The following is a 24871-nucleotide window of genomic DNA, read 5'->3' as shown; positions in this document are numbered from 1 at the left end:
GAAATTACTCACACTTCCGCCATGTCTGTTATTTTTGTTACTGAGAAACTAAAATCACAGCTTCTTGTTACTCTATTAGAGCAGTGTTGACATAGGAGTATGTTCAAGGGGGTGTGATTATCGCTTTTTTTCTACAAGATTTGTATAGAAGGGAAGACCTTGAACAAGTAGGTTTTTTTTTTGACATTATAGTGTTTCGACTTTCCCACTCTGCCCTCCACTGGTCTTCTTTTACCTATCCTATATTCCTTCCCCCTCCTCTCTTTTTCTCTCCTGTCCTCTGAGTCACATCACATAGACTTCAGCTACTGTAACACCTCAGCACTTAACACCTCCACTGCTGATAATATCTAGATGAAAAGCATATTGACAGAAATAGAGCTAGGTGAACTTAGTACCTAGAACACAAGGAAGAAATTGGTTATAGTATATTTATTGGTATATGCCTACTCATATTGATTGTTTGACACAGACGTTTTGCAGATATATTGCTATTGGAGATACATAATGCATTGAATAAAGGAAAAGTGGGGCTATAGCCTAGTGTAAGGTCAATTCATATGCCAGGACTGTTTCATGAATGTAACTGTAGTGTTTTAAATCATTCAAGAAATATTCGCCTTGCTTATAGTAAGTGCCATGTTGAGTAGGAGTGTCTGAATTTCAATATTAAATCGATAACTGATCAAAAAGAGCTTTCATTGTCAGTGAAAATCAAAGGCAGAATTGCAATTCTCCCAGTATTTATCTTTTTAAAGAAGAGTTTGAAAATGTAGATAGACTTTGGGCAAGTAGATTTCTGACCCATCTGCCTTACTAGGCAGGTGGAGAAAAAAACAATGTTGAACTCTGGAGTGCGTCAACGTGAATGTGAAGTCAGGGTAAAACATTGTTTGCCTTTCTTATAGGAGTACATTTTTTGTTGAAGCTAAATATTATGTACACTTGCCAATAGGGATGCACTGATCGACTGGCCAGAGTCCGCACCGGATGGTTTTCAGTGTGACCAGTGCACAATGGTCACGTCATGCACACAACAGACAAACTGACCATGATGTCACACCCACCACAATGCTGATCACAGCTACACGCACTCAAACACTTACTTGCATGAAGTCGGTGTGAGTGATAGATTCAAAGGACAGGATAAAGAGAAGACAAACAAGACAGAGCAGCTGACAATGTCACAGAACAGCCATAAACTTGGTAGCTCTTCAGGCTAATGTTAGCCAGCATACGTACAGTTAAAATCTCACCTACTGTTCTGGCTGAAGAATAAACAACCTGTGTTGATGTGTCTCCTAAAGCATTTTCTCATCCAGACTCGTTTAACTTCTGCATCTGTGTTTCTCATTGCAGCAACTGTTGCACCGCATCAGTCTCAGGTTTGTTTACATCTGCTTCCACATGAGATCACGTGAAATCGCACCCCGTGAAATCCTGCGAAATTGATTGATCTTATGAGATCGCATTCCCCCTATTCATAATATGAACATAAAATTATAATAAGGTCAGGCTGTAACCTGGAGGACTTTGGAGAAAATGTAAAATAGTATTTAATGAATATTTAACTTTTTTTTTTTTTATTGTGAACATTTAATTTTTACAAGAAAAGTTGCTAAAATGTTTGTGTCAGTTACAGTTCTTAGACTAAAAATCAGAATGGCCAAAATCGGTGCACCTCTACTTGCCAAAGAAACATTTTAGTTGTAAATCACAAATTCTTTGTGTATAACAAACATTGTAGCAGCTTCACAGTTGCTGGAGAGCAGCATTTAAAAAAGGAAAATAAGAACAGCCCTCTTTTGATAAAAGTAAAAATGTTTTAACATCTACAACTAAGCAAGGCAGTCGAAGCATATATAACATTGAAAGCTCCCAGTAGTGTTCTTAGAACACAACAGAATTCCTTTAGGAAATAAAGAAATAAGTGTTTTGTCAGATGTCACTGATTTACTGCAATTGATTAATGTTGGCCTACTATTGGCAGAGTCTAGATTGACTGTGAAGAGGGTGGAATCCTGTTCAGCTTTTAAAGGTCTGTTACCAGACACCACATAGTGTTATGTAAGCCAGCACTTTAATCAGGTTCATACACCAGACTGACACACAGACGCACGCACACACGCACGCACGCACACACACACACACACACACACACACACACACACACACACACACACACACACACATCCATCTCATCTGTTTCTGTGTTCTCATTCCCATGCTGACAACATGCTGCTGTGGTATAGTAGGCCTACTAAAAGCGCCATAATAGATGATTAAGAATTTAGACATCTGATAACAGTATGAAGAGAAAGTAAGTTGGGTTGAAGAATCTAAGAAATGTATTCTGTGCATTCATACTCGGGGTTATCATATATCATATAACATGGATTAATCAAGAGGCATCTACCTCTTAAATAGATCTCTAATGTGAACTATTCCAGTGTCAACGGAGAGCACCTCAGGGGCTCATTGTAGACGTGTTAAGCACATTGTTTATTAACAACAGTGTGAGGTTAAGTTAATTTGAGACTCATCACAACGATCCCCTTTCCTTTTCTCCATTGTCTCATCTGATCGCTTCCAGGCCGACAAACAGTGATTCCCGTATTACCCCCAGCATCGCTTCATGCTCACAACAAACCAGCTGACAGTCAGTCTATTCTGTTAACTGGGTTAATGTTCTGTTTTTCCCCTTTGACTCAGCTGATTTTTCGTGGTTAGGTTTGTGCATTTGATGTGCTGTTAATGAATTAATGCTGTTGTTGAATTTGGAGGTCCAGCAGCTGTAATTTTTAGGTTTCACACATCCTGACAAAAGAAGGTGCTAAATGATGAATACATGAAGTACAGCATAATAATGAAAGGTGAGTACCACCTAAAAGGACAGGAGCTGTTAGTTGGCCTTTTGTGGCAGGTGAATCATTCAGTACAGCTATACCAAGAATAAGGTGAGGGTTTTTTTCCTAGCCACACCAAGACTTTTGGCCTTGTGCTTCTTTGTCCTAAGTGGCTAATTCCAGTCACCAACCAGCTAGATCTGCCTGTGCCACGACTGACACACTTTTCATGTGTGGGACTTGGAGTTGCACTACTCGGGTTGCTCAATTCTGACTCCCCTTTCTAGAAATTGGCATCAGCAGCAGAGGAGAGGTCAAAGGTTCGTGTGTTCATGTTGGAATTGGTGGCTCTGGTTACATAGAGAGGCTGGTTTGTCCTACTGCCCTAGTATCCTGTAGCTACCAGCAGTCAGCTTGCTGAAATCCAAACTGCTATAGTAAAGATTTAGTATCAGCTGCTGCCTTTAGAGGAGAATGGAATTGATCAAGGAGACCCAATTTTTGCATACAGTTAAATTTTGTGGCCTACAAATTAGTAAGTAACTACAAATGAGTACTTGCTGACAAAAGCTTCATCTTAAACATTTTCATTCTCATTAAGAAACCTATATTGTTTTTGCCTTCTTGGCAATGCACCTGATGTAATGTTGGGATGTGTATTCACTACTTTGTTGTGTTTCTATTAGAGCTGCAATTTTTAGTAGATTAGTTGATCGAAAGAAAGTTAATTGACAGCTATTTTCATAATCAGTTACTTGTTTCGATCATTTTTCAAGCAAAAATATCAAACAGTCGCTGGTACCAGCTTCTTGAATGTAAGGATTTTCTCAGTTTCTTTGTTCTTTATAGTAGAAATAAGTAGTAAATGAAGAGTTTTTGGGTTTGGGACTGTTTGTTGGCCTGGGAAATTGTGATGAGGATTTTTCACAGGTGTGGGAGATGGGTCTCCACATAGGGTCTCCAAAAACACTTTCAGGGGAGGCCCAGTAATTAGAAGTGTTAGTTATCAAAATGAGATCACATACAAAAGCCTAAATGTGTAGGATTTGGTTAAGGAGGTAGATGAGAGATACAGTAGTTTTAGAGAATTTTACTGTTTTTCTCACTTTCTCAGATTCTAAGAGTAATAAATATTTTCTGGACTTAATGTATTTGATGTAGTCTGAAATTATGTCAAACAACAATATTAAGCTATTTTAGCTCAAATGTTGAGCGTCTATAGGATCAACTACCATATTCTTGATCCCAAAGGCATCCAGGAATTGAGTGGAACTGACCAAGTAAAGAAAAGTGGAAGGGGCCCTCATTCCAAAGCTTTTGTCCGAGGGAAGGCCCACAGTCTCAGACTTTGAAAACCCATGTTATAGATTTTATTAATTAATCATGAGAATAATCAGCAGATGAAGCAATAATGAAAACAATTATTAGTGGCAGCTCTAATTCCTATATAATGAAAAATAAATCAATAATAAAGTGAAAGTTGAAATTAAAATGAAAGTTTGTGGCTGTAGTGTACATTATTAATCCTAGATTAGGCAGGACTGCACAATTGTTGGCTCTACTGGGGTTTAGTAATTCCCACTTTTCCCACCTTGTCTAGTACTGCTTTACTCACTCCACTTCACATTACATAACAGGTATTTGACAATGAGCTTGCTAAGGACCACTCTTGCCTGAATAACAGGGGCTTTGGGGGCCCAGCCTCAGTATGTGCATGTAAGGTTAAAAAGGGTACTGCAGAGAGCACAACAAACCTTAGGTCACTGCTCTTGAAAATAATCTTTGTGGCATTTCAGGAAACTTTAGAGGGAGATTAGTAGAGAAAAGTGTGATTAATTGTTATGAACAAGAACATGGTATACACTTTAGACCCTACAGCTGCTAGAATGCCTACCTCATTATTTTGGTGTTTGTGAATCCTTATATTAGTATTCAAGGGTCTTTTTTTAACTCAGGAAAGTTTATTGTGTAATTTCTTCAGCCTCACTCTGCTTGGCATTTACTCAGCCGAATGCATTACACCTGGATGCTGCCCAGTGCAGTCAGTCTTCTTCTTTAAAACACAGAGCAACTCATCTGAATAATATGGGGTTTAAGTGCCTTTCTCAAGGATCTCAGTTGCTATGGTTGTTGAAGATGAGTAGGGCAAACTGTATCTCATTCCTAACCTCGAGCATCCCAGCAGGGTTGGGATTTGAATTTACATCTTTGTGGTTGGCAGCTGGCAGAGAGTATGCCAGTTTTCATTGATTCAAAGGCAATACCAGCTAGATATACCAGTCCAGTCTGGTTAAAGATGTCCCACTCACTGTGGTTACAGTGAAATCCTGCAGACTCTTTGGCACTCTTTCAACCATACTTACCTAACCGTGATAGGGTACCATTGTTGCTGTTGCTTTCATCATACCATACTGACCTAATACTGTAAGAAAGCTGAATACCACAAGTTATTTAAAGGGGATTGTTTGGATGAACTCAACAAAAGTTTGCTGCAATAAAAGTGTGGCTGTACTGGTTAACTGGACCTTAATAATACTGCATATACAGCTATATTAGATTTTTTTCCCCAGTTGCTATGTGCAAAAAAGCCCAAAACAAAGCAGGTCTCAAAATTAAGGATTGTTCAAGGCAAGAAATTGCCATTTTGGGCTAGTAAATCTAGCAACTCATTTGCCTAATTGTGCAGGTGGTAAAAAAAAAATTAAACACATTTTTGCTGGAGCCGATGATGAAAGTAGTTAAGGAGTGAGCCATCTTATTTCCTTCTCATCTCTTGAGCAGATTAACAAAGACAAAATTTTATTGCAAACGAGCATTTAAATTATCCTGGAAACAGGAGTTTAGTTGGGTTGCGTTAAAGAGTGTGGGCAAATCTCCAAACATGCATTGGCCAGTGTGCTGTGATGTTGAGAACAAGGTGGATAAAACGAGGCACGTCAAATTTCTGGAAAACGTTGCTGGTGTGCCATAACAAGAGCCGACAGCATCTAGCTTGCATGGCAACTAAGACAGCTGCTGACAGCCCTTCTTCTGAGGGGCTTGCCAGCGCTTGTGCATAACATGAATACTGAAGCAAGTCAGGTAATCGTAAAACTTATTACCACAGCATATCATGTTTCAAAAAACGCACCACCGTTCACTGCATACAGCAGTGTGATTGCTCTTCAGCAGAGGAGCGGGATTGACCATAAAACAATTCGTATAGCGGCAATCAAAAATTCACTTCGGATAAGTAGATTTCTGACCCACTTGCCAGACTAATCAGGTGAATAAATCAGTTTGCACTGGACCCTGCACAATTTTACCTACCAGAAAGGAGTAAGCAAAAGGAGACAAGGACATGTCAACAACCAAGTGAAAGAAGTAGTAATTGATACATGTAGCTGCTCTGGGAAATCAGGCCCTAGCTCAGAGAGAACCTTAAGTTCCTTTTTCCACATCAGCTGAGATGAGTTTTGTCTGTTAAGTGCTTACACACCTCATGATGAAAAGTTTTTTCCAGAGGGTCAGAGCTTGTTTACCATGTGACTTCACTAGCAAGCAAGTTGCTCAGCTTCTTAACAACAGCTCTGTTTGTGGTGGACAATAATGGCTGTGAGAGAGAGGGCAAGGTGGTGTGTCAGTCTGGGTCGAGTTTGTGTGTGCATTGTTTGTTGACAGTGGGAGAATAATAGCAGCTGAGTTCACAAAACAGAAGAAGGGTTCTCCTCAGCTGGAACTGTACTGACGCCTCTCAGCCAATCAGGGCCTGTTGCTAAGTGCGCCATGAATCTGCCCCTTTGTGTGGCAGAGTAGGAGAGAGGGACACACATACATCATAGATCCAAAAACCAGAGATTTGAAGAAACATTTCAGTTAATCAAGTGAGAGAAAACTGGTAAAGGTTTGAGAAAAACGGAGTCATAGACCAAAGCATGATACTGGAACCCTGACTATAACTTGCCCAAACTTTCTACTACTAAGTAGTTGTCACAGACTTGGTCCAAGGCTTTTTGGTGAGATTTACTGATACCCAGCTTCATTGGAAAAAAATTGTCACCCAGCCTGTTATCAGTTGTATTTAATTTTAAGACATCGAAGTCAATCTACATTAGCTCCTTGTTGCCAGCGATCCTTACCATTCTTTACAGCTTTCTGGCAAAAACATGCCAGTTTCTTGGCAGACGTCACCACCAGTTCCAGTGTTTTTTAGCACTGTAACAGAAGGCAGACAAAAACAGGAAAGGTGAGCTGGCAGTAACTTGTGATTCATGTTATAAAACACTATGGAAACACACCTGACCCTGTTATTACAATTGAAATTTAGCAGCAATCGTCTGTTCCTTTGCCACAGAGAGGGCAAACAAAAGATACAGGGGTGACACAAACACTCAGACACACTTAGCATACACACGTACTCACACAAAGCGAGTATGATCACATAAACAGCTTAACAGACGCTCTTAGTCCGCAATACAAGGACATGGTATACAGTCAGAGCACTACAGACATGCTCTAACACAAAACAATCATACACTGTATATACACAGTACACACACACTCTGAAAACACAGCAGGAGCATGAATTGTCTTCAAACCCTTTTCTTGTCAAGCTGCAGCTCACTGTCACATACAAAGATGCATATTGGTGCAGCTCATTCCTACATACAGACACTCTTCAATCACCGTGACAGGAATGTTTAACACAAGGCCTCTGTTGCCTTGGTAACACTTGTCCCCCCCCCCTTTCTTCCCTGGTCAACAGGATCGTGATCGTTGATCACTGTTCTCCAGCAGTCCCAGGTCAGTTAGGTCTTTCCTTTACTGTAACACCTACTTTTATATAGGGGCTTAAAAAAAGGAAAAGTTATGCTGCTGCTGAGCATTGCCTCACTTAATTGTCCTCAGTTGTACTGCAGTTTCTGCTTTCACAGGAAATTTAGCAATATTGAAACATTTAACACCCCCATACTTGCATTGTATAAGTGTATGTGTTGTTTGAAAGTAGTCAGCATGTTTGTTCAACATAATTTAAAATACTAAATCAGAATGTCTATAGCTTCTGAAAATAAACTTATTGTAGCTTGTGACCATCTGCCTGGTACAAATGTATCAGCTGTACCCAAAAAACACATTATTTCATTCATGGACATCGCTTGCCTGTCGACATGTTTTCAATATAGCTACTTACACAATATGTGTCAAATCATGACAACAACATTGTGAGACAGCTGACTATAAAAATAGATGCCACAAGGCTTGGTCTGTTGTCAAAATTGGTGACCGATTGTTTTTCTTTCCCTCAACAACATAATGAGGTACAAAAACATGCTAAACAATAGCTGGCAACAAACAAAACCTAGAAACCTAGATTTCAGCCTTGCTTCCAGTTTTTTCCAGTGGCTACGTGCAGTATTGCAGTGACAAATTCCCCTGCAGGCCAAAAATCATTTTCCTCAGAAGTCATAGTTATAAAAGAGACATCTGTACAACTGTTGCCAGGACACCTCGAACCGCAAACAAAGTCAATTATAACTCTTTCTATTATGAATGGAGGTTTTATATTTGTAAAACTTTGATGGAGAAAAGAAAAGCGATTTAAAAATCATCACACTGTAAAGTTTATGGGCTGAGTAGGAACTCACGGGTGGGGCTAGCTGAAGAAACAATAATGCACCTTTTTTATGGGCAGTGAGCAATTCTTATTGGATGAAATAGGTGTCATGCTTGCATCTGGTATCCCATGTATAATACATCCATGGCTTGCACTCGCAAACTAGTGTATTGTGAGAATCTGTGGGTACCACATGTTGTAATTTCAGTTCAGGGGGCTGTGATTCAAGTACAAAATGTTATGATAATTAGCAATATGCTACAGTATTACATAAGTACAACAGGTCCTGAATAGCAGGTAAAGTTATGTCATTGAATGTAATGGCTTCTCTATACCAGATTGTATTACAGGATACTACATAACAATGCACACATTCATATGTAGATAGAGTGCATGAATGCATAGAGTACTGAAGTGTGACACTGCACACTCTGATGTAGGTTTCCTTTAGGCCTGGTCAGTTTTGTGCATATTTTATTATTTGCATATTTTGGGACATGCAGCATGTTTGGAACCACATAAGTGCTCATAGAGAGTTGGTAAGGAACGCATACCTTATAAGAAAAATTATCTCCCAGATATATAGGGAATAAAGATACAGTTTAGTTGGTTTTGCAGACCAGCTGGTCTCCAAATATAGTCGGTCAGACTGCAGAACTGGCCATGGGACAGAAAAGACGGCATTGCAAACAATTCCCATGGTGGTGAAATGCTGTTGCCAGAGATGCTGACACTTCGAATCTGCCACCTGCTTTGCTACCAATGCATTTGAATACTTTGAAACTCGCTATGTACTCTCATCGTCTTGGGATAGCCACATTGTGGACAATGCATCAGCCAGCCTTCAAAAGCCCAGCACAGTGGTGGATTTCAGGGGAGAGCCTTTTTCTATAATTTTTAAATAATCTGCAAGTTGTCTGTGCTATGCTTTGAGACAGGGATGGTACTTGCACATTAAAGGGCTAGCTTAGCCTGCTAGCTATAGCGGGTAGAAATCAAAGCAGCACAGTATGGCATATGTGTCAGCATTTAAGCAAGTAACTTGTGCCTGTCGGAAATTTTCTCCTAGTCTTGCAATTATTTTTATCGCTCCATAGCGTATGACTTCAGGCATTTACAGCTTTAGCCCTTTTTTAATATGGGCACAGCTGGCATACACTACCACAATGTCATCAAATAGTTGATTGTAGAAACCTACACTTTGAAATCAGACAGAGCGAGATAAACAGAAAATGAAAGCTACCAAGTTGTGTCTATATTTATCTCACCGGTGGCTGCAGTAAGGAGATTTAGCATGGAAGAACTGTCAGTGTAATCTCCCATCCTGCCTCTGTATATTCATTTTAGAAGTGCAGTTGTGTGCATGTACATATGTTTGTGTGTTAGGGCTGCACAATTCTTGATTAAATGAGAATCTAAACTTCCTCACTCTAAATTGAGAGTGTGATTTTCTCACTATTCTTAGGGTAACCATTTGAAAATAAAAAATATTGCCTCTTTGATCTTCCTGAGCCTTGGCAAATTAGAGAAGTATGATGGCTCACTGTTGTGCAGCGTTATACAATGAATCGGTTTCATCATATTGTATTTTGTGGTTACTTTTTATTTGGTTGTTACTCCTGTGATGCTCCAACTATAGCTAAACATTATGAACACACACTAAGTGGTTTTGACTCTTTTCTTCCCACTGCAGAATATGACCCTATTTTCAGTATGAACACAACAGAACTGGTGTTAAATTTAGATTTCTCTCTACTTCCTCTACCTTTGCATAGTTGAAAAGAAGTGACACAGTTTTGTCATTTGTTGAGCAGCTTAGGGAGAAATTAGAAGTGCTTTGTTTGATGCAGATGAGATTCCTGCTGATGCAAATATGGCAGAATCGTTGAAGGATTTTGCATAGAGAAATACATTAATGTAATTCCAATATCACACAGCCATGTTCTCTGTATGTACCATGCATGTACCAGACAGACAGATATATCAGCTGATCAATATTATCAGCCTGATATGGGCAAGATTATCTATATCAGTCTATATCAGTATCGCCGTATATGTTGTCTGATATTTGTTTTTAGAACATAATGAAAAAGAAAACGATTATTAGATTAGATATACTCAAAACTTCAGTATCAGTCAGGCTTAAATAAAAAAATAATAATAAAACATATATGGAACTACTAGCCGTAACTAATTTTCAGTCTTTATCCCTGGTTTTTAAGGTTTTTAAGGAATAAAACACAAAATTCAACACTCAGACAACCACCACATATACATGCCTATGTATGATTCAAGGTCAAATCATTACCACATCATGATTTTTCTTTGCATTTATATTTCACGCATTTAGCTTTCTTACACAGAGTGGTGACTAAGAGGTGCAAATGCAGAACAAAAGCTTTTCCTTTGAGGATATCCGGAGCTGTTCCTGATCAGAATGAAGAGTTTGCTGTCAGGAAGGTTGAACCTTTACTGTTTGGTTCCATTCAGAATGTGCGAGATATCATTATGTGTTAAGCCGACACACCTCAGTGAGCTCAGCAGACTGCTGCCACTGCTGCAATGAGGCTGGTTGGAAATGCCGTTAACACACAGCCTCCTGGTGGGCCAGGTATCGAGACCACAGGTCCTAAAATAAAATTAAAATGTATCTTTAAAAGAAAAGTTTAAGTCTCAAAAATCTTAATAAGCTTGTGGTGTCCTACTGTATTGTTTTTCAAGAAATTGGTCCAGTTATACAGACCTTTGTTCTCTTAGTTTTATTATTTATTCATCTTGAGAAAATTGCCCCACTGGAGCAGTTATGGGCTTTAATGTCTTGCTCAGGGGAACCTCAACAGTTGCTTTGGACAATTATTTGTTCACTTTCACAGTCAGTCTTGACATTTGAACTGGAAAAAACAGTTACAAGTGTAGTACTCAGGCATTCTTTAAAATGTTTATTTTTCTCACCCAGTGAAGTTGATTTGAATATTAGACTGGGATTAGATGTAAATAACCTCTATTCAATCATCATTCTCTTTCAGTCTGTCTTAATGTTTTCACGTCTGCCTTGTTAATCTGACTCTGAAGCAGGTGTTTTTGTTTTGTTTGTTCAGCAAAACAACCTGCACAGCTAAGTCTTAATTTACACATTTGTAATACAACAATTCAAAGGAGGCCTTAGACTAGGGCTGGGTGATAGATCGGAAAATTTTATCACAATAAAATGTTTAATTTCAGTTGATATTGATAATTATTGACCACAAAAGGTTGAAGTTAACCACTTTATTTTGAATTTAACATCTTTATTTAAAAAGGCACACCGGTAATAAATTTAAAAGAACTGCCCTACTGGCGAGTTGACCAGTCCTTTTTAATTACAATTTCATTACTGTTTAGACTTGTTTTCTCACCCCATGCTAGTTCTTTTGTCATGTCACATGTTGATGGTGCTAATGAACAAATCAACTGTTAAATGATTGGCTGCTTGCATATTATGCCTCAGTCATGTGTGCACAAATTTGTGTCTTCACTTTGCATGGAGTTCAACTGTGGTGAACTTTGACAGGCAGAGTCACACCTTCAACCAATACCAAAGACACGTCTGTGTCTCATTTGCCACAGCAGGCATTCGCGCATATGTGACCAAAACATTGTAGAACACACCATTATTGGTCAGTATGATAGGCTGTTAATGAACCAGGGAACATTCATTAAGTGCTGTCATGGTAGTTCGTATTTAATGCATTTAAGTGAATCTGTTCTACATCATTCTATTGAACAGTTTTCTTTCTATTTGTTAACAGTCGATTGACCACACATATCACTGTTGTTTTGTTGCCCAGGCCTACTTTAGTTTGTAATGTGTCTCACACAGTCTGCCAGACAGTCACATACAGTCACATATGGCCTTTGTTATTGCCAAGTTTGTTTTGCTGTTTTCATTCATTCAACAGTAACAACTTGCTGTTTCTTACTGTTATTCTTGTGGATGTATTTAGACATTCAGAAAGCTTAGTTTTTTACATCAACTCAGCTGATACAAATGCCACTGAACATGCTTTTTTTGTTTTTATGCAGGGATTTCAAACATTTGCATGAAATCCACTTGACAGACAGCAACAACATTAATATGACTTCCTTCCTGCATGCCTTTTGAACTAACTGTGCATGTTTCCAATCTGCCCTTTAGACTACTCATCTGTCTCTTCCAATATCTCTGTAGACCTTCTGTCTCTCTATTTCTGAAGTATGTCTTGTCTCTCCCTGCTTGCTGCCCTGCAGTATATTATCTCATATTGTCTTTGATAACCAGTTGCCCAGCTATAGGTGACCTCATCAATGTTGTGTTCCCGCTGAGACTTTGATCTGTTACTCTTTTTTTTCTAATTTGTCACTGGCTTTTGTCTCCAGTCCCCCCAACACAGACCCATCATTAATGAGGAAAGACTAGCAAGACTGTTGCAGTGTTCTCTGCTTCTTTTAAATGAAACCTGGTCGTAAAGGAAGGAAGATGGGAGTGTTTTTTGCCATATGGGTACTTGCACAGCATTTAAATTAGCTGTGTGTATGTATGTGAATAAGTGTATATGTGTAGAGAGCAGAGCAGCTTTTGCTATAGATCGAGGGAACAGCCATGCAGTGATTGTGTGGCCACAGTGCACGCATTAATGGGTCAGTTTATCTGAATGTCGCTCACTTCCCCATCTGTTCATTTACTCATCTTTCTCTCTATGCTAAAACAGACCAGAAATTTGCGATATGGTAAAAAAAAAAATTGTATTGTGATTATTTCTGGGATTTAGGCCTATTGACTATTTTTATAGGCAATTAATTGGTTGATTATTTTCTTGATTAATCGATTAATAGTTGTTTGTTTTAAAAGATGACATCTTCAGCTGTCTTGTTTTACTTACAACCCAAAGATATTCAGTTTTTTGTCATAGAGCAGTAAAGAAACCAAAAAAGAAATCACATTTAAGAAGCTGAATTTTGACTTTTTTTTCTTGGAAAAGGTACTCAAACCGATTAATTGATAATCAAAATAGTTGGGGATTAATTTAATAATTGATCAATTTAATCAATCAGTTTAGTGTTACAGCTCTAGTAGGAATTATGATTTTTGCATCAGTATTTTCATTTTCAATTGCAGCTTTAGCGATTTGGATATTGTTGGCCATATTGCGATTTTGATAATATTTGTATTGACTGTACAGACACACTGCTGCATATAAAGGGTAAATATCTTTCAAGCAACGTGTTATTCAAGATTAAAAACTCCATAACTACTCTGACCAGGGACTGACATGTTTGATATGCTCATTTGCCTTTCTGACAGACCTTAGGTAATGATGAATCACACAAAAGTGTGTGTCAGCATGTACCACGGTGTGTTTACTCTGAACACAGTGTTGGCTATCGAGGTTGACCGCTTTGCTCTTGTCCTGGAGGCCTTTTTCCATCCCACATGACTCTATACTGATCTGTTGGCCTAAGGACTCAGAGACAGCTGAGAGGTGTGTGTGTGTGCCCTAGTGCGTGCGTGTATTACAGGCCAAAACCAGCCGATCTGTAGGCGGGGCTCCAGCTGCACTTGGTGGCAGGCGGTCACAGGTCTAATAATAAGACGCCTGAATCTAAATCCAACCTGTTACATAATTCACATCACACATTATCAGAGGATGGAGGGGAGGTCACACGCACATGGAAAAGAAAAATATCAGTGTTCCACTGTGTGTTCTGTGTTTGGGTTTGGGTCCATAAAGTGTAGCACGTATCAGGAAAGCCTTTTACTTAAACAGTAGGTCTAGTAGTTGCTATGGTACTTCTCCAACTGAATGCAAGGGGGCCTGTGGAGTTTACACACACATTTGAAAAGAAAGGAGAGGAAATTGCATCAGGTACACACAGTACAGACAGAGGAAACACCAAAACAAATAGGAGAAAGAGAGAAGACATCTTCCAGACATTCATTACTTTAAAATTTACAAAACATTTTTAAGGAGATGGAGAGGCAGGAATAAATTGGTCATGGTTCAGTGGGGAAGAGAGGAGGAGGAGGGGCGGGGGAGCAAATAGCAGGATTGAACATTGAGCCCTGCTTGTAAGGTTTAATGATAGGTAAACAACATGGATTGTTAGATAAATTCCCAAATGATATTAACCATTTGTACCAAAGACAGGATTAACTACAACACAGAAGGAAGCAATTTGACTCTAAAGACTAAAGCATCTTGCATCAAGCTGAAAGAACACCTCCCACATTTGTTTCCTAGATGTTACAATGGGAATTTTTGTTTTTTTGAGCATTTTGAGTTGTCTGACAAGGAAAAAACTGGGTCTCAGTTCTGCAAATGTGTGTTTTTATGTTGAAAGCAGCTCTGTCTTTTCATACTTCTCTGTCTTTTTTGTGTTTTCCTGCATCCTGATCACTTCCCAGCTTCCATTTAGGCTGTTTCTTTGTGTGTGTGTGTGTGTGTGTGTGTGTGTGTGTGTGTGTGTGTGTGCGCGTGCGTGCGTGCGTGCGTGCGTGCGTGCGTGTGTGTGTGTCAGCTTCATAGGAATGTTCTATTCAGGCACGACGCCCTAAAGAATGACAGCTCTCATCTATGCGCACACAGGCTGGGCCCCTTAACCAAAGCCTCCATCACTAGTCCTTTGTCCTGCACTGCACGTGTGTGCGTCTGTTTCTGTGTCTCTGTATATGTTTGCAAGTTTTCAGTGGCTTCATATGGTTGGTGGTGCTGTGTTTGCATTAGGGCTGCAACTTACAGTTATTTCAGTATCACTTAATTTGTCTGTCTTTTTATTAATTTAACCCATTAGTTGTTTGGTTCATAAGATGTCAGAAAATGGTAGAAATGAAAAATGGTAGGAAATGTAGATCACTGTTTCCCAAAGCCCAATATATGAAGATATCAACTATGCTATCGTCACCATCACCATGCTGTTGCTGCTGTTTACATTCAGCTTACAGAACTACTGCATAATTATTTAATGGTTTAAAACATGTATATGTATATATGTAGCCTCTTAATTTTATCCTCTTTCATTCTTAATTTAATTATCTGTTTGTATGTAGTATTTTGTGTGAAGTATGAAAGAACCTCAACTCTAATTTTGTTGTACAATCCTGTGTTGTATTATGAAATAAATGTCCTTGAATCATTGATATTCAGTTTACTGTCATGGAAGGCTAAACAAAACCAGAAAATATTCACATTTGAGAGGCTGAACTCAGAGAATTTGGGCATTTTTCTGAAAAGGTTACTCAAAATGATTAATTGATTCATTAATTAAATAATCGACAACCAATCAATTAATTGAATTATTGTAGTTGTCCTATCTCTGTGGTTGTTGTTGTTCATGCCTGTTTTTGTTTGTGTGCTTTAGGGGTCTAGGCATGTGTTCTTAGGTTTGCTTTTCCTAGAAAGCAGCCATCTGACACCCACTGTGCACACGATTGGGGCTCTCTGTGTATATTTTGTGTGTGTGTGTGTGTGTTTTGGGTGTGTGTGTGTGTGTAGCACACCGCTTCCCAGAGGCTGTTTCCTTTCTCTTTTTGCTCTTCCTTGGCTCCCTCATGGAGTGTCACCTTTAGCCCAAATCCTCTGATAGGACCAGGATCTAGAACCTTCCTCAGTGTGGACTGGGAATATACCTTAACCACAGCCCACTCACTGTATATCCAGTACATCCAAGCCAACCATCATTAAAGGTGATGGACTCTGTGACCTTGAATCTTGACTTTTGTCATATATTTCTCCCTCTGGTATGCGTCTTGCTCCCTTTGTTCATGGCTTTCTGATTGTAGCCCATAAAGAAAAGAAGATTGTCCCTGAATATAGCCTCCCTCTCCATTTCTTTCACCCTGAGCTTATTCAGCCTACAGCTGGCTAACAGACCCCCTCCCTCCCCTTCCCTCACTCCCTCCCTCTTTCACCCTCCCTCCTCATGTTTTGTGTTGGACTGCGCCTCTCTCCACGTGCAGCAGCAGCTTAAAGGCATGTAGGAGGAGTTCCCCAAGAGGAATGTGCCTGACTGGCTGGCTGACTGCAATACGTACACACACATACAGCAGCAGCTCGTAGCTCACACTTCTGCAGAGCCAGCTGAGAGGGACTCTGTTCTAGCCAGCCTGACTCTGGTGGGAGGACAAGCTGTGTGTGTATACGTGTGTGTATTTGTACTTCTAGCCTTACGGGGGCCTGACAATCCTCCAAATGATTAAAAAAAACCATACAAAATATCCAGAGTTGTGACCTAATATTTGCTTGACTCCAGTTTAAATGAGGGCAGGAAGTGGGCTCAAAATTGTAGGGCAGGCACCTTCTGCACATCAGTGTTTTTGCCTGTGTGCTGTAAAGAAAGAAAGCTGTGATTCTCAGAGCTGTTGTGCATCAGCTGACCTCCTGCGGGATTCTCGAGTTTTCTCTGGAGGAGTGCAAGAGACGGAGGACTAAGACGGGCTCTTCAACCTCCTGCTAAAAATACCCCTACTTTAGATCTAAGCTTCAATTACAACACAAACAAAGCATGAATTTGTTAATTTTGTTGTTGCAGGAGACAAAACCAACGTTTCACAGCTACAATTCAATAGCATTTGACTGGTGAATTAATACACAACAACCCCCCATCATGCCCCTTGTAAAATCTGCTATAAATTTGATTATTGTGTGAATAGTAGTGCACAACAGAGTGCCTCAGCGTGAACTATAATTTGAATATGACAGCCAGCTGTGTCTTCCTTGTCAGTAGTCTTTCTGCTTCTGCAAAATAGTTAATTTGAACAGAAGCCTGCAGTTGATTCAAAGGGGAATAGCCTTTTCCTGAATGGTGAAAGATTGATTCAGTTCTTTGTACTGCCACGTCCTGGTGACCCAACCAGCCCGACCAACCCTGCCCTAGCAAAATTTTTGGAGCACTGGGTTGTGCAGTATAATTGTTATTTTTGTTCTTTACTTACTTGCTGTTCTGGGGCCTTGTTCCAGAAAAAAAGCTCACTGCTTGGCCCACCTTAAGTTTCAAAAAATGAAAATCTTATCTTCTTATTATATAAACAATTCCTAAGCTCATGGCTGTGTCCTATTCTATCACAGGCCTTGTATTTTATCTTAACTAAAAAAAAATCCTAACTAGAACTGCAATCATGAGTGTTCAATCGGCACTCGCCCTGTCATGTTTGTATCTGTGTGTAGAATGTATCCCTGACAACGGCTGTCCCATTTCACTGGCTAGCTAACTTGCTGTTATATACAAGAACAAGAAGGGCATTAAATTTTAGCTTTGATGAGTTGGAGACATTTATTGTTTCGTTGGAGGAAAGGAAACCCCACCTTTTGTTAGATGTAGGGTGTCATTTAAATTCAAAATGACTTGTCCTGGCAGACCATATATGAGTTAACCATTAATAAATGGTCCAGGAGATTTAAAGCATCACCATGGGGTTTTAGTAGCCTTTCAATTATAATATTTTAGTGTTTATGGTGTTCTCCATTTTCGTTGTCATTGCCATACAGATCTAACAACAGAGGTACTTATTTTGAATTTAGGACTTGGTCTGATTTCCTTACTTAGGATAGTAATTTAGCTGTTATAGGTCCATGTTAACTGAAGACAAGATTTTTTCTTAAATGCATGAGGAAACATGTTTCTGTAATACCAAAAATCCTAAGTGTCATCCTAAACTGAGATAAGACAGGATTTCAGACTAAAGAAGTTTCTGTAATGAGGCCCTTGGCTGAGTTTTTACTTAATTGCTATGTCAATGAGTGTGAATGACGTCACTGTCAGTATTTTGTGTGTGTGTGTGTGTGTGTGTGTGTGTGTGTGTGTGTGTGTGTGTGTGTGTGTGTGTGTGTGTGTGTGTGTGTGTGTGTGTGTGTGTGTGTGTGTGTGTGTGTGTGTAAAAGGGAGAGCCGGCTGTGTGTGGCTTCACCCCTTAGCTCAGCTGACATGGAAGGTCTAAATATATTCCTTTGAAGCAGCCAAACTGGAAAAGTTGTGTCATCAGCTGCCTTCCCCCACACCCCTTCTCTAAACAAGTCATTCCAGCCAAAGTTAAATAACCATATCCACTTAAGTAAAAACCTAAACAAAGACTTTAAGGTATTTGTGTGCTTATTATGTCAATACAGGTGGCTTTGCAATTGTTCATTACTCCCAGCGTCTGTCACAGGATGAGCAAATTGATATTTTATCTGCTACTTTCCTGTAGTTGGTACATTGTTTTCTGCTTGGATGTGAAGTAATTATAATATTAACTTTATTTATCTAGCACCTTTTAAAAAAATTGCAAAGTACTTTACAAGACAAAAGAAAAATGGTGGAAAAATGGAAAAATGGTACAAACAGTGATTAAAAATAATGTAAAGGTAGAATCAGCAGGCATTGGCTGAGCTGTTCCCAAATGCACCCAACTTATTGTTGAGTCTTACTTCCAGGACATCTAATACTGATGTTTTGGGTTGCTTAAATGTCTCAAGCAAAGTAATGGGAAAATAATGAAGTACAGGGAAGGGGCCAGATCTCTGCAGACACCACTGCAAACTTCTAGTGGGTCATAAGTGACGATTGAAAGGATTATGTTTATGGCTTAAAAAAACAGTATAAAAAAGTTCTACATATTTAAGTAAAGGTAGTTATGTAACAAACAGTAAACAATATAAAGTGATTAAAAAAGACAATTAAAGATAGAATGCATTTGTATAAAAAGGGCTTTAAGAAGTGACTTAACATAAAGAGATTTAAAGGATGGTAAGGAGCATTTGAAAGTGATTCTGAAAAGAAATGCTGACCCTCTATTTCTCTGCCTCATCTAGATGTCACGGAGGAGTTTTTCGAGTACGATGCAGAGGAGTTCCTGGTGTTCCTGACCTTGCTCATCACAGAAGGAAGGACACCAGAATATTCTGTGAAAGGCAGAACCGAGGGGCTGCACTGTCCACCAGCCCAGTCGGCCATGCCGCCTCTTCACAAGCACGAGTGCAGTGACAAACTTCCTCAGGTAGCTCACGTGCACACATACATAGACACACCCACACTTGTATACACAGCCTGTCAAGTCTTCTACTAAAGTGTAGACAGAAAGTAGTCTCTTCTCATTTTACTGGAGGTTGTTAATGCTGCTTAATCTGCATCTCTGAATTCATGAGCGATAAGTTAGTCTCACTTATCAGCGTAACATGATGTGTATCAGTGTCTGTAGTGATAATTGTATATTTTCTGTAATTTTACCAACACAGCTGGAACTCAGCACCCACTGCACCCTCTGCATTAGCATTACAGTATTATACAGTATATACAATTAACTTCAAAGGTGGACAGAATTTTAATATTGTGAACTCGGATGTGACCTAAATAAAACCACAGAGTGGTAAGTGAGCCTCTTTCAGGGTCCCATCTGGTTTGCCCCGAAAAGTCAAGGTCCTGCTGTCGACATTCACTAATGAGCACTAACCCTCCACCTTTGTGGGTGTGTTTGTGTCCAGTGTCGGCAAGCGAGGCGAACCCGTTCTGAGGTGATCCTGCTTTGGAAGAACAGCATTCCCATCATGATTGAGGTTATGCTCCTGCCAGACTGTTGCTATGGTGATGAGTGCCCCCCAAGTGACCCCATCAGCGACCCGGTCATCAAACAAGATGCTCTGCTGCTGGAGAGATGGACCCTGCAGCCAGTTCCAAGACAGTACGGCACTCACCCACATATACAAGGACATACACGATCTAAACATGAGCTTATTTGAACATGGGCAATGCTAGAAAAAGTTGTCACTTTGCACAAGAGATATTCTACAGCCCTTTTCACACAAAGGAGACTATATAAAGGAGAAATATACTAAGTTGTATTTTCAAGGTTAGTGCCTCTTCCCGTCCTCCATTTCTGTCCTTGGCTATCTTTACTGTTTACAATACAAATACTTTCACATCCACCACTAACTCTGCATGAGTCAAAATAAATAGAAAAATACATCAAAAGGCTTACAAATAGAAGTCAAAAATATAATATATACAGTGCCTGTGGTGTGTGCAGGTGTGCTTAAGTGAGCACATGTACCAGCTTGTATAGGTTTCACCAGCAGGCCTGTTGTACATGGACTGAGCGTGGGATGTAGTGGTCGTGCTGGTATGACTGCATGCTGTTTAACTCTCTTAACTGGAGGGGTTCAACAATTCTTGGAAAAAATTCCAGCAAAAGACACTGAAATAATCTGAATTAATGTGCACAAATTATGTGTTACAAAGTTTTAGATAAATTACTATTAGGAATGACATGATGTTGCTGCCTATAGATCCAGTGTTCTGGTGGCAGATGTTTTTCTACAATCTCAGTATGACTAAATTGCTGTATCCAGAGAAACAAATATAGCCCCCAAATGGTGTCTTCACAAGAGCTGTTAAAACCCCACTTTTGTGTGTTTAATACATTTCAAGAAAAAAATCGGTGTAGGTTTGAGTGTTTCTATATGAATGGCTTTGTAAATGTGCAGATGTGTAAATGAGGCATATGTGTTCCACTACATCTAGAGACAAAGTGGATAACAGAGGATAAAAGGACAAAATGGAAAAAGGAAGGAAAATGAGAGGGAAAAAATATAATTTCCTTGGCATTTGGAGGGTTAATTAGCCTGATAAATTGTCCCACTTTCTTACGCTCGTGTGCAGGAACAGGGAACAGTGTTTGACAAACACACACAGACATCCTTGAACTGTTTTCTCATTAACCTGACATACTGGCACATTTCCACCTCTTTGTGGATGTGTTTTTAATAGAAGCGGTGATCGCTTCATTGAGGAGAAGACCCTGCTGTTGGCTGTTCGCTCCTACGTCTTCTTCTCCCAGCTCAGTGCCTGGCTCAGCGCCTCCCATGGCATCGTCCCCAGAAACATCCTGTACAGGTCAGACATAACACTCACTGAAGACTCTGACACTGGTGGGCTGAAGGCTTTTCACTGATACTGTTGGACCAGATTATTAAAGTTACAGAGCCCGGTTGCATAAACCTCCTGAAGTTTCAAACTTAAGTTTTTCCCTCAAGAAAAATATTTCCTTAAGCTGAAGGTGCATTACATGAAGCCTCCCAGGTTGTCTCCTTGCCAATATGCTTAGACAAAGGCTTTTATAGCAGTTGCTGTCATAATACATGTGGTCTACAGTCACCATGGTCATACTACACTCTGATGGTTCTTTAAGGTTACTAAGTCACAGTTACAAGTTACAGCTGTAGCACTGTAGGAGTGTAAGATGAGTGCAACATTGTAACAATAACAAGTAATGACATTGAGAGTTGATCAGTTGTTTATTGTCTGTGGATGTAAAGCTAAGCCTGTTATTCTGAACACAAAAGAACACTGATCTGTAATAGTATAGAATAGATCTGTATAGTAATTTTATGATTTATTGCAGTAAATATATTACAGATTTCTCCTTTAAACTGCGTAAGCTAGCTTCTCCTAAATGGTAAATATAGAAAGGAATAATAAAGCCAAACTGGGAAGAAAATGAAAATGTTCCCCTCGAAGAATATGGAAGGAACAAGCTCATAATGTAAAGTAAATTTAACCCAACCAAAACAAATACGCACAAGATGTGTTAAGAAGTAAGCTGACTCACAAATTAAATACAAGAAATCTGTTGTAATAGGAAAATGTTATGGTGACAGAAAGAAAGGAGAGAGTCGAGAAAAACTGCTGAGTGTCATTAAAATGATAGTGCTAATGTCAATATATAAGACAGTTATGTTAACATGTGGTTAGCTAGCTACAAATCTGCAAGTGCTAACATCTATCACTAACAATTTGCACATTGCTCATAGTGTCCAGTGGTTTCTTGCTGTGATGTAGTATCTCCCCCTTCTCTTCAGTCACCATAAATTCAACCATTGTCTTATGCTCTATAAATTATTTCACTTTTAGGGGACTGTTACTAATATTTTCTGATGAAAATTGTCACTAAGGACTTTCTAGAAACACATGAGGAAATTCTTGAGTATCTAAGGGCAAACACTTGGTTTAATGGTTTTCTTTCACATCATCCTGAGTAAATCCTTACGGTGATTTTATGCAGGTCGTTACACATCCTTAGCTGAAAACATAAGGAAAACCTTGGCTTAAGTAGTTTTATGCAACTGGGTGCAGGAAACTTGATCTAAAATTGTGTTGTTTTCATATTTATATAAGTGAAAATCTTATTAACTGTGCAGTTTTGAAAATTGAATTAGAGGAAGTAAACCTGAATCTCTGGAGGATCTGACAATTCCTGGATATTTTAAGCTGCCGTTGACAATGGTGTGTTCATTAAATCTATCCCTGTCAAACAGGATCAGTGCTGCTGATGAGGAGTTGGTGTGGCAGTTCTCCCAGCCACCTTCAGAGCACATTTTCCCCGTCCCCAACGTATCCCAGAGTGTCGCACTGCAGGTTCGTGTCCAGTCACTCCCACGCCAGCCCACCTACCCCGCCCTGGCCTGCAGCATCCACACCGGCCTGCCTCCACTATACAGCAAGACCCCCAGCCTCAACCCAAACCTCAACAGCCATGGTGGCCTGCCCACCCTCAAGAAGAGCCAGGACCCCAGCAAAGACACCCTCCTCCAGAACTCGAACATGTACAGCAAGAGTTCAAACTCCATGTCTGGCCTTCTCCTCAATGGACTACCCATTCCCAATTTCCCCATCAACAACATCCCCATTAACAGTCTTCCCCACACTGCTGTACCACCTGCCTACAGCAAGAAGAGCCAGGAGCCTGTGGAGGACCACATGTATCAGAATGGAGAACTTCCGCAGGTTAACATCCCCCAACGTCAGGGTTCCCCGCTGTTCCACAGGCCCTCTCACTCCCCCACGCCCTCCCGCTCCCACTCCCCGTCTCCGCTCCCAACAAGTAAAGCAGGGAAGTGGCTGTACTCGGCTCTTAATGGTTCATCTGACCCTGCACAAGTAGAGGACTACGGGTCTGGCACCAACAGCAGTGACAGGTCAAAGGGCCCCATCCCTGAGCCACTGAGAGCTTTTAAGAATTTCTCCCTGGCAGAGCCGCCCCGCTGCCCCTCCCCGAGGCCCACTGCCAATGAGACAAACCCTCTGATTGGCTCCCTGCTGCAGGAGAGACAGGAAGTTATTGCCCGCATCGCACAGAGGCTCAACTTCTGCGACCCCACAGCACCGCCACTCCCTCCCGGCCTTTTTGCTTCTGACAACCCTCCCAAAGCCATGTGGGGCAGTAACCATGACGACATAACTGCCAGTAAGACCAAAGAGCCTGAGGTACCGCCCTATGAGTCTGGTGGGCGTGTGTGGCCCAACCCCTTCAACACGCCTGTGACTGACACTTCTTTTGGCAAACGGGAGAGCTCCTCCCCAAAACCTGCGGCCTGCAGGAAGCTGAAAATGGCTGAGACAAGAGATGGTGAGGAGGAGAGGCTTGGAGAGCGGCTGAGGGAGAAGGAGAAGGAGAAAGACAAGGAGATGGGGAGAGATAGCTCCCTTATTGCACAGGCAGTACAAGACATTACTAGACTCATCCAGGAGAGACTGTCTGTCCCCTCCCTGTCTCCCAGGCACAGCAGGAGCGGCAGCCCCCTCCACCACACGCACACAACTACCGTCACGCACACAGTCCGCACATACTCACACACCACACACATCCCACAAGCCTCCTCACACACTGCCACCAATGGCTACACCAATGGCCACATACCAAGCCACGAACCTCACAGAGGCGGGACGCATACCACCGCCACACATGCGCCCATTTGCACAGATAAGCCCCGAGTCGAGCCAGGGACCGAACGCCATTCTCCCCAGGCCCAAAATGGTGCTCATTTTACACTTGAAGAACCCTCATTCAAAGGCCAGTCCCACACCCTGGCTGGTCAATGTTTACGAACTCCCCTACAGGAAAAGCTCAGAGTCAGGACATCCAGCAGCCATGAAACCCCCCCTGCCTCCCCCGTCCTTGAGAACAGCCCAAGGAACTCCCAGATCTTTAGTTGGACTTGCAATGATGCCAGTCCAGCCATGAACTGTAACGCAAGCCGCAACCACAGCAAGCCTCAGCCTCTGTACCTGTCCCAGAATCAGACCTGTGCGACAGCCCAGGCCTCGTCCCCGCAGGATGAGAACCAGGCACCCTCAGAGTCTGGATGTTCCAGCAGTCCAGACATGACTCCCCCTCCTACTGTCCTGGTAAGGGACACCTCGTTTTATCCGTATTAATTTGAGTGATAGCCCATTTAGTTAGCTGCAACTTGCAGAGTTTTAGAGATATAAGCCGTAGAGATGACTGTCTGACATTTGAAAAAGCTAAAGCAGTGTCTCTGTCCAGGAATCATGTCCCGGTCACTCAAGATAATCCACAGTTAGTTTCATGTAGGAAGTGCATTCTTTCTGCTTTCCCTTTTAAGGAGTTTTTTCCTTGCATCAGTAAAAAGTATTCACTATGATTGTT

At 40.7% G+C, this 24871-nt stretch overlaps 1 protein-coding gene across 1 annotated transcript in view; it reads left to right on the top strand.

The window, feature by feature from the left end:
* The window catches only part of atosa (atos homolog A), a 40817-nt gene that overhangs the window by 6487 nt on the left and 9459 nt on the right, over window positions 1–24871 (top strand). The window contains exons 2-5 of the mRNA XM_084720142.1: window positions 19242–19426; window positions 19911–20107; window positions 21193–21318; window positions 22740–24609. Coding sequence (XP_084576268.1) covers window positions 19242–19426; window positions 19911–20107; window positions 21193–21318; window positions 22740–24609 — 2378 coding nt within the window. The remainder of the gene's footprint in view (window positions 1–19241; window positions 19427–19910; window positions 20108–21192; window positions 21319–22739; window positions 24610–24871) is intronic.

Source organism: Lutjanus erythropterus, chromosome 1 (assembly GCF_056507025.1).
Source record: "Lutjanus erythropterus isolate fLutEry1 chromosome 1, fLutEry1.hap2, whole genome shotgun sequence".
NCBI classification, from domain to species: Eukaryota; Metazoa; Chordata; class Actinopteri; order Lutjaniformes; family Lutjanidae; genus Lutjanus; species Lutjanus erythropterus.
The sequence above is the reverse complement of the archived record's forward strand: the minus strand, read 5'-3'. Positions and strand labels throughout refer to the sequence as shown.